Source organism: Hyposmocoma kahamanoa, unplaced genomic scaffold (assembly GCF_003589595.1).
Source record: "Hyposmocoma kahamanoa isolate Upper Pololo Valley unplaced genomic scaffold, ASM358959v1 202, whole genome shotgun sequence".
Classification (NCBI taxonomy): Eukaryota; Metazoa; Arthropoda; class Insecta; order Lepidoptera; family Cosmopterigidae; genus Hyposmocoma; species Hyposmocoma kahamanoa.
The window spans coordinates 1,727,715-1,738,858 of NW_020653726.1; the positions used below are offsets into that span (position 1 = coordinate 1,727,715).

Genomic DNA, 11,144 nt, shown 5'->3' on the forward strand with positions numbered 1-11,144 from the left:
ACATCATAGAGGGTTTATGATGTGTGTAGATAAAAATAATTTGTCATGATGTTCAAACATCGTGACATTCAATAAAACTTAAAAATAATAATTAGATTTAATTGAAAAAGTAGAATCTAAGAAAGATTAAGTAGGAATAAAAAATACACTAAAATGACGTAGGAAAATTCCTACTATCTATTCAGGGTGCAAACCCGTATAAAATGCATGAATAAAAAAATATTTTAACGGAAAACATAATTTATTAACCACGAAATTAAAGTCACAAAACGTTTAGAATAAAACTTTAATACATTAGGTAAATTAGACAGATTAAAACGGTATTTGACAAAGTAATAATAATATACTTTATTTCTTTAACAGTTAACATTTAACAATACTAGTTATAGGAGTCTCCTTTTGAGCATTGTTCCTTTTAAAAGCGTAATAAATAAGGGAATTAACAAAAAATATCTTATAAAACTATCTCGGGAAATTGCTTTGATTATTTATATATTTTATTTCTTTGATTACAATTAACCGACTCCATCTGCAGGAATAAATGTGGATCTAGATGCAATTTTGCTCTATATAATAGATAAGTTTATATTTTTAGCAGCAGTAGAGCTCTTAAAAGAGTGTGAAGGGGAGGTACCTATATCTGCCGCTAAAAAGTAATGAGATCATTACTGCGTTCCGGTTTTGAAGGGTTAAGAGTGCTGGCGAAATTACAGGTACATGGGACTTGTCAACTTGTGCCTCAGTGTGACGCAGTGGCAGTGCCCCTCAGATCTTTGCGATTTAAAGCTCTGAGTGGCACGGCAACTGTTATGGACAGGCGTGTAACTTACCATCAGGCGTACGACTTGTTCGTCCCATCAATGATATTATAAAAAAAATATTCGTGAAATTTTTATTATTTGTATTACACGTAACTATTATTAGTTCAATTGCAAATTAAAAAAGGATAAAAAGCATCTGAGGACGTGTTTACATTCAACAAGAGATAAAATAACTTACTCGCCAAAATGTGAGAATCAACTAATAAGATCTAAACGAAGCAAAGTAAACAAGTGAAGCAAAGAAAAAGGTTTAAACCAACAATAGAGGGTTAATTAGATTGTGTACCCGTATAAAAGATTCAAGCAAGGCATTTAGTCTAATTCATGCGCGGAAAAAGGCTTTAATCTTCTTTACAAAAGCAAGGTAAAATGACATCAGTTCATAAAGCTGGAAAAACAGAGCAGAGGGATCAGTACAAAACTACTAAGATTTTTTTTAAATAGTCCAGCCCATTTCCGTCATATGAACCAAACACATTAAACATGTAATGATAATAACGCACACACTCATTGCCCTGCACAAGGGAGTGTATAAATACGGATCAAAAACTTCGTATGCCTTCGAAAAGTTAGAAAAAAATTGGACCTTCTGAGACATGCAGGTTTTTTAAAGATGTCGTATATACAATTAAAGCGACCAAAAGAAGATTGAAAAGAGTACCCACTTTTACACTATAGCGTAAACTTTTTAAGTATAGATAGAGTTTCCCTCTTACCCTATATCGGGGGTGCCATGTACACACACATACAAAACCACAAATTACATCCAAAATCATAAGAGAAATAAATGTAAGCCATAAAAATATTTCTTACCATGGGAATCGAACCGGGACCACTGGCTGCGTGGCAACCTAGCATTGTACCGTTCGTACACGGAGGCAGTAGCAAAGCAAAAAGTCAAATACAACATGTAACTCACGCTCTCATAAGATCGTATCAAAAAGATATAATTATTAACATATGCAAAACTAAACAATACTTACGAACTTCACCGATACGACATAATAAAACTATATTCTCTTTTCCAGGCGCTACACCACAGTCAAACAATGGAAGGCTGCTCGGCTCCGTTAGTTGTGAAATTCGCTGATACACAAAAAGAGAAAGAGCAAAAGAAATTACAGGCCATGCAGGCCAGTCTTTGGGGCATTTCAGCTCCTGTGGCACCTACAGCCTACTTGGCAAGTGAGGCCGCTCTGTCCCCTGCCACGCAACTGCAATTGCTTCAACAATTGCAGGCTGTTGGTCTACAACAACAATTATTACAGGGTCAGGGGTCCACGTTGTTGCAAGGTAACATTTATTGTAAGCGCTGATTTGTCCTATTTTAAGTAGATTTGAGTTTTTTATATTTATTTTTATTTTGACAAATAATGGCTGACGATTATCGATCCTCTTTATTCTGAACTTAAGACGAGACTCTATCCTAGAGTACTCCTTGTAAATGATACATACCAAATCAGTTAGTTAGTATAAAGTTATCTTTGATAAAATTAGCGTCCTTAAAGACATAACTCTTCATGCATTTTGTTATAATTATTAATACAAAGATCAAACACTACGAAAAATGCCTTCGATCTGACAGGATTTAAAACTGTGACCACGCTGTAGCGTGGCTCTGCCAACTGAGCTACAGAGTCAATAGGCCGACGAAATTCTTATAGATCTTTGTAAATAAGTAAATAAATAATAAGTCACACACTCATAGACCCGCACTAGAGAAACCATGTATCGCAGGTGCCATAGACACACACCTAGATAACCACAAATTACACCCAAACTCACTAGAGAAATAAATGTAGGCCATACAAATATTTCTCCAGGCCCGGGAATCGAACCCGGAACCACTGCAGTCACGGCACGGGGGCAGTTAAAATTTGTATTGGGATTTTTCGGGTTTCAACGCTGTATAAGCAATACCTCGGTGAAAGTTATGAACCTTCTCACTCAGCCGGTACCTAAGATCTAAGAGTAACAGACACGGTGGAATTTCTTCGACCTGCTAATTCGATCTTTATATTAATAATTATAACAAACTAGTGGAGTTCTTTCACAAAAATGTATTAATATCACGATGGTAAAAGGTGAAATTCAATAAAAAACAATCTTATACATTGTTTACATTTCCGTGAATTTGAGAGCACAAATCTCGGTGGCCCTTGTTTTCCAGAATACCATTCTACATTTCACACCTCACCACTAACATATCACTGAAACAAAATATTTAAAACCATCTCATTTTTATTAACAAGGAAGCTCGTATCGACCCACACCTATTTAGCAATTTTCAGTTTTACTCTAATGGAAGCAGTAATTACAGGAAATTAACAATTACGTCGTTGAGTTTAGAACCCATATTATTACTTTTCAAAACAATGATATCTGTTTTCATTATACAAATAATAGTTCGTTTTCGAACCGGTCTATGAGTTCGTTACATATAAAAAACCTTGGTTTCGTTCTAATTTTCTACTGAGCTTCCTATGTTTCTACTTTCATTTTCCACGTAATTAAAACATCATTGTTTTGTTTTCTTTTTATTTTTGATTTACGCTTGTTTTTGTTTTCCGTTTGTCTCTTAGGTGTTAACTATCAGGATATCGGTTTCAATGGCGCAGGGCTGAGCGGGGGTGCTGTGAGCAGCGTTGGGGGCGTAGGAGGGGAGCAGTTGGGTGGCTTGCTTGCGCCGGTGTCAGTGCAAAATCTGGCTGCGCTGGCGGCGATGACACAACCGCCGGTGGTGACGCAGGCAGCGCCTATCGCGCCCGCCGCCGCTACCGCTGCGCCCCAACCCGCAGCTCCTCCTTTGTGTAAGCGCGCTTCTTCTTGTGATCTAACACATGTTGTACCATCGCTTCCACGTAGACTGCCCATAATTTATTCTTACGACATCAGCACATATCCTCTAGAAAATATACAATAACACCAAGACGAGTGCCTAGTTGTGATGGGCAATCAACGTGGTTTGAAGTTTGTTAATGTTGGCACATTTATTTATTGAGTTTCGACACGACTCGAGGTAACGCTTTACGTCTAAATAAAAGATAGTGGTATTTTAGGAAGTCGTTTGATTGAACCTAGTATACCGTACCTAGGTATGAATGAATCTTCTAGAATAAAATAAAGTCAAAACATTGGGAGCTCTATTACAAAGCAGGAGTTAGAATGTGTGTTGCTTCATTTCAGTTTCATTTATCACGAGGAAACTAGTCAATTAGATTATAAAGTATTGAATAGCGCTGCTTAGTATAGAAAAGTTAATTGTCAGTTCTTTTGTCCTCCGTTCTTTCCACGAATCGAGCCTCTGCAGCACAATTAAGCACGATAAATCCTGCACTAATTGCGATCCCTGCCAAATCCTTAATTGGGGATGTACGTTCAAATAAATCACCCAGAAAACTATAAGAATCGTTTTTCTCGGCAAACTTTCCTATTTCAGGTTGGACTTAAAGTAAAAAAAAACGTTAATTAACGATGAACATTTTTCACACTTCAGGTCTTCTCGGGAAGACTAACGTCACAGGTAAAACGCATTGGAGAAAATGTGTGTTTTCTTGGAATGAATCTTTGTTGCCTATTTGGACACGTGTAGTGAATGATGTGGTGTATTGAACCTTGGTTTTACGGTTCTAGAGTATGTTGTCTAATGTATAAAAGAATCTCCTTTTTATAAACGGCAATTTATCATATACTTATTATTGTTAAGCATCGATCTGCAATTTTGGATCTGTCAAAAATCTGAAATAGTCATGTTACAACAATAATTCTTGCTAGGCTATTCAAGTACTAAACTATATCACAATTTAACATTGACTTCGTATAATAGTTGTCAGTAAACACCAAGGAACCAAGATTTATAAATGCTACTATCTCATTTATTACACGAATCTAAAGTCGCTTGGTATGCATCGCGCTTGTATAGGCTTGACAATGCAGAATGACGCCGTTTTTTAAGAAATTTAACCTTAAATTTATAGTTTTATTTGGTTGTGTAATAGATACGTTAAATTGGGATATAAACAAATTAAGGATAAAGATTGCTTGTTTGTTCTGAAATATTTTTTGTTAAGGATGGCTCCATATTAGGCTTGGACCTTATTATGAAATGTTGTATGATCACGATATGTAGCCGTCTTCTAATTTTTATAACGGAATGATCTCTTGGCCAAGCTATGAATTAAGTTCATCAGCTTGTTTTGACTGTTCAGTGTACATAATCTGTTGTTTTTCTTTACACCTGTCGCAATGATTTCATATAAAAAAAACTTTTAATTCGAACATTTCATCAAAAAACACATTTATAAAGTATGAGTAAATAATTGCGACTTCGTTTTTGTCCATTAACACCTATTCTTTATTGTTTTTGCATGAAAGTGCTAAAAAACTAAATTTATTTGTTGTTTTACGATGTCATGAATGTCACTCACGTCTCTGTTATGATTATGAGCGTAGAAGTATTGCCATGACTTTGTATATCTTTGTTTCGTGTCGCTAGGTTTTTGGTTTGGAATGGACTGATCAATTAGATGATTTTGATCTTAATTTTTTCTTAATTTTTATTCTAATATTTACATATAACCACGTTGCCTTAATTATGAGAATAATATTGGCACCCAATAAGGTACTAATTCCACTTCTGATTTTAATAACTCTTATTACTATGTTTACAGGGTCTACAGCAGAGCCTCTGAATTCTGCTTACGCAGCGCAATTCGGTACTGCATTTGCAGCCGCGCCACTTGGTTCGGTACTAGGTTCAGCCGCAGCTGCAGCTGCTGGGAAACAGGTCGAAGGCAAGTAGCCGCCCACCAATATTAAAAAAAAATAAAAAGTAAAACAATACCTTAAATAAGATAATCAGGACTACGAGGAAATTTCACTAACAAGAGACATTTGGTATATATAGGACGATGAAACCACGACCTCCTCGAAAGCCTTGGTTTGATGGTGCGGGTCTTTCTAGGGAATCTCTTTTCAGCATTTAGATGGTTCCCCCTCTGCGATTACTGCGAAATAATAAAAGACCTGATCCATCTGTTAGTGGAGTGTGACCGCACTAATATTGTTCTGGGACAGTGTTTACATAAAATAGAGAAAAAGATTTATAGATTTATACTTACGTAACCAATTGCATTAAATTCAAAAACACCCCTAGCTGACCACGCAATTTGAGATTACTTGAGCACCATATAGTACAGAATTAAAGGCCTGTTAAAAATTAAGACAAGTAACTTGTCTGCAAAATCAACCTGTGGGAGAACTTTTTGTAACGTAATATATACATTTTCCAGGTCCAGAAGGCGGTAACCTGTTTATATACCATCTGCCGCAAGAGTTCACCGATACGGATCTCGCGTCCACTTTCCTTCCTTTTGGCCACGTGATATCGGCTAAAGTGTTCATAGACAAACAAACGAACCTTTCTAAGTGCTTCGGTTTCGTCTCGTACGACAACGCTGCCTCCGCGCAGGCTGCCATACAAGCCATGAACGGCTTCCAAATAGGTACAAAGAGACTCAAAGTTCAATTGAAACGTTCTAAAGAACTATCGAGACCGTACTAGAATATTCCAGAACTCGTTCCTAGTGAATTTAAAAAAAGTAAGAAAAACTACGCGAGGTTGTAAGTTTCAAGAACGTTTGTTGTGATGTATCCGGTGCACATGAACTGAATAGTCCCTAAGGTTCGTTCGAAAACGCGAGTCCACGTGCACAGTTGTTAACTAATAAGTTTAAGGTTAAGGTTTGTGTCAAAGGATTTATCGTTTCCAAAGTATTCCCAAAATCGTTTTATTATTATATTACTATTTTCTTTACCATGTAAGTTTTAGTCACTTTTAAGCATAAGTTGAATGCTTTTAGGAACCGATACATTTTGCGTACGCCAAAGAGCTAGTACTGGAAACCATGTTTTTGTTGTCTAAGAAAAATTTACTTAATAAAAGACAAGCTTATCATTTTATCATCCAGCCTGCCGAAAGGTACCTATAAGTATTGCTTATAGATTTAATATTATATACAGTTACGTTCGTTAGAACAACTTAATATTATTTTTTGTTATAGACTTTTGTTCTTTTATTGTGTTACCATTATAATCATAAATGTGGCCATCGTCAGTTGAACAGTCCTAAGTCTTTTTTGTTAAAAATTATAAGATGTTAGATTAACAAAAAATGATCTCAAAGTGATCAGTGTATTTATTGTTTGCCTTGCTGTCAATAGTGTACTTAAAAAGTTTGTATTGTTTTCTTTGTAAAGCTCCAATTTTGAGAGGGGCTTCTGAAAGAGTAGATATCTCAAGTTGTCTCAAGAATCTTCTAATCTAGAAATTTAGCAATCACAATTCATATTATATAAGGAAATATGGGTTACCAAACCGATTCACGAAAAGTATACTAAAGTCCAAAATGACATATCATTTTACGACAACTTGAGATGTCTCTTTATGTTCTTAATGGTAAATAATTCAACGTTACTGTACTTGTATACTGATTTTAATTTGTAAATGACCACATCGAACACTGGCCCTTTAGTCAAAAATTTTCGTTAGATTTAAGTATTTAAATGATAGACTATTTTCGTAAGTAAGATTAGTATTCATTACTTAAAATTATTTTATTGTACGTCACTATTTTCTAAATAGTCACCGGCACCTTTTTTGACTTTACTTGATACTTATTATTAATGTTAAAAATTAAGTATTAATAGGTACCTTAATTTGAATATAACCACGTTTCTTAATTATTTACAAAATGGCTCAATAAGAAATGGCAATTAAGAACAATTAACCGCGAACTTGAAAATAAACCGATTTAGATACGTTTAAAGTTAACCTTACATTTGACTTTTATTTACCTACTTAAGATTTAATTTCTTTAAATGTTCTTGTGCCAATGTGTTTTTTGTTTTATTGTTTAAATAAAACTGACCAATCTTAAGTGTTTAATACACATCTTTCTTAAGTTGTAGATTCATTCACTATCTTCTAAAAGAACTGATGTAGACCATCATTTAACGTGTTAATTAAAATTTAGTTGAGTATTATTGTATTTAAAGAAGGAATATTATTGACATGGGTTATTATTTAGTTTAATTTAGTCATGTTTTTGATGTCTCATGGAAGACAATATTTAGACTGAATAAGTTCCCTTCTAGATGTTCAGAGTGGACAAAAACACACATATTCGACTATTAATAGAATAAACAATTTGTTTGAAATTGTCTGATCCCATTTCTGATAGTCAAATATGTATGGCAAGTCCGTTATTCAATGTCTTGTGATTCCTTTAGTAAGGTCATCGTAGTCTTCACTATTTTCGTCTTTTGTTTTTCTTGTTGTTAAGATAATAAATTATTATAAAAAGGGGAATGTATTGTTAAACCATATTGACATTCTGAATAATAGATTATAATTTACGCCATAATCCCTAGACACGACCACAAGAGGGCGCCACAGTACAATTGCTCTGATTTTACTTTGCTATCAAATTTTGTATGGAAAATGAAAGACTCGATTATTCAGTCAAAAAAATACGTGATTGACATTTATTTTGACAAAATTGAGGCAAACTGAAATTGGAAGATGTCTTGGCCCCAAGCCTGTTTATAGGTGTGATCTACGTAGAATAAATTCAGAAATAAGACAATTTTTTAACAGCGGTTTTCTAGGCGTCTGAAACGGGAACCTCATTGTTGTTGTAAATACTTATCGTGGACAAAATAAACCATGTAGTACTGGTGACAATGTACAATGGAAAAACGTACCTGAAGCCGATATCTTCGCCTTTTTGCTTTGCTTTTGATGTTGGCCAAAGGTAGGTTTTTCTCTTACCACATGTTTCCAAATGAAACGATCATTGAAAACCTAGACTTTAGTCCTCCATGTTCACATATTTAAAAAAAAATAACTTGAGAAAACACAGCTTTTCAAAACATTCGGCAAGTTAGATATGACCTGAAAGGAATAGAGAGGGTCAGATCTATTCCCTTCTCGTTTGTTCTTGTATTTGTGTACCTTTCCAATATTCTTCAGACTTATAAACGATCCAACTTTTCAAGAAATAAATGTCGTTACGCTGTGTCTTCTAGCAGAAAAACAACGTTTTCGAGCGTATTCTGCTTTCTATTATAGTCTTCAACATTTACTTTTACAACAACAGTTTATTTATTTCTTTTTTTTCTAAAAAAGAAGGACGGGAATAGAGTCACGGTCAACAACCAGCTTATCCTCTGCAGATTTTTTTTACACTATTTCGACCGAGCACCTTTATGTAGAAGATATACAATTGGTATTAAAATATGAAGAACTGTTTTATACAACACCCGTTTTGTTGATATGAATGTAAATAAATGTCAAGTTAAAAATTTTGTTTTTGAATTTCTTATTTCCCATATATATACGAATTTAAAATAAACACTAATATACTTACAGGCTTAGAATAATAACGCATAGAATGATAGTTTCATATCAAACGAACTGTCACAAGTGAGGCAAAAATCGAATTCATGTAGGCTAGTTTTAGTAGAAGGTGAATTTTCGGTTTTAGTGAATATTTATATAAAAATACAAGTTGAAACGCGTTACTTCCTTGTGGAATGTGATGTTAGTATCTATTTTGTTTGTCTGACGTATTTTTACACTCATTTACCGCATGTTTCGTCATTTTTAGCTAAAATTCTTTAGCTGTTCGCGTGTAAGTTGACCTTGAGCACTGAAGGCCCGCCCGCTCATGTAGGCCCATTGGGAGCGCTTCAATTTGCCTCCCTTAGCGTGTGCGGACTAGGTTTCTATGCGTTATTATTCTAAGCTTACAGGGTTATTTATGAAATACTAACAACCTGGCAGGACTACATTACCAACATCATAAGCGACGACTTTTGTTCCATGACTTTTTGCAAGACAAACCAAAAATTAACTTTTAAGTTTTTGTTGTACTATCTGACACTTTTTAGTTGCGTGTTTGGTAGAAAAAGTTCAAACGTGCAAACATCGGCGACGACTCCCATCCCACCCCCGTGCTACACAGAATTATAACCATAGATTTACTATTGATTATTACCGTTTAGAACGTTCTATTTCAATCTATTTCTTTTTGTATGAAAGTAAAATCTGATAAATTATTATGATGTAAGTAATGTTCACTCTAGGTCTGTTGACAGAACTACTGGTACTTTTTTCCCATTTGTTCTGCTAATAGACAGTTCATCAGTTACTAGGCAGCGTAACACGTTTAGTAATTTCTTGGTTTAAAGCCGAAACAGGAAAACAGCGATGGGTCACTTTATTGTCTGACAAGTGTACATTTTACATAACATTAGAACTATTTATACATCATCATCAATATATTTTGATATACGTGTCACTGCTGATCACGCGTCTCCTCTATGGATGATGAATGAATTAATAAAAAAATGCCATTGTATTTTCTATTCTGTTTTATTACAAAATTAAATGATTTGAAATATCAATATCACATTTCTGAAACTGAACCAACTAGTTAGTAACAGAAACTTACGTACAGTGAACAGCATTACACTTTGCATAGTTATTATAATATGCTGTATTTAAATCTAGGGTATAAAATTTGGCTTCCGTTCTGATACAATAGAACTAAGAGAATAAAAAAAAACGAGAAAAATACATATTTAACACGTCAAAAAAATATTAAAATAACATTAAAATTAATCGTTGTTAACGGTGGGTCAAAAATAAAATCCTTTTAAACGGTTTAAAACACTACCTAACCAGGAGTTTAACTTCAAAGCCAGTCGGAAGTTCAGCTTAAAATGCCAAATCCGATACATTTGCCTCTTGCCAACTGCCTCCGTGGCTGAACGGTTACTATGCCAAACAAAGGTCCCAGGTTTGATTCCCGGGCCGGGAGTAATATTTGTGTGGTCTGCATTTATTTCTCTCGTGAGTTTGGGTATAATTTGTGGTTGTCTATTTGTGTGTGTGTGTCAATAACACCCGCGATACAAGGTTTTCCGTAGTGCGGGGCTATGTTGAGTATGTGCGTTATTAGTATCACCACCAATCTCTGCGTTTATTCATCCCCTGTTGGTTTTGAAGGGTATAGTCATTGACTTACAATTATATGGATGTCGGGTCCGCGCTAAAAAGTGTCCGCACTTGTAAGGCGCTAAAATCGTATACAGAGCGCGACACTCCGCTTTAGTCTTCATTTGTTCTACTGACAGCGCGATACTGCGATGACATAACAATTTAAATTTCGAATAGGTTGACTTGGGACATTTTTTTCGTGGTTTTTGTATTAGACCCGTCGTCCATTTATTTGTAAGTCAATGGGTATAGTATATGCCT

The 11,144-nt window shown here is 34.9% G+C and overlaps 1 protein-coding gene across 5 annotated transcripts in view; it reads left to right on the forward strand.

Moving 5' to 3' along the window:
- The window catches only part of LOC113226956 (CUGBP Elav-like family member 1), a 772,855-nt gene extending 763,900 nt beyond the window's left edge, over positions 1 to 8,955 (forward strand). For 2 of the 5 annotated variants that reach the window (XM_026459779.1, XM_026459775.1), the window contains 5 exons: positions 1,850 to 2,126; positions 3,404 to 3,631; positions 4,318 to 4,344; positions 5,492 to 5,614; positions 6,113 to 8,955. In XM_026459779.1, coding sequence (XP_026315564.1) covers positions 1,850 to 2,126; positions 3,404 to 3,631; positions 4,318 to 4,344; positions 5,492 to 5,614; positions 6,113 to 6,384 — 927 coding nt within the window. In that variant the 3' untranslated portion in view covers positions 6,385 to 8,955. The remainder of the gene's footprint in view (positions 1 to 1,849; positions 2,127 to 3,403; positions 3,632 to 4,317; positions 4,345 to 5,491; positions 5,615 to 6,112) is intronic. The other 3 variants (XM_026459778.1, XM_026459776.1, XM_026459777.1) reach the window with 3 other exon arrangements.
- The last annotated feature ends 2,189 nt before the right edge of the window (positions 8,956 to 11,144 follow it).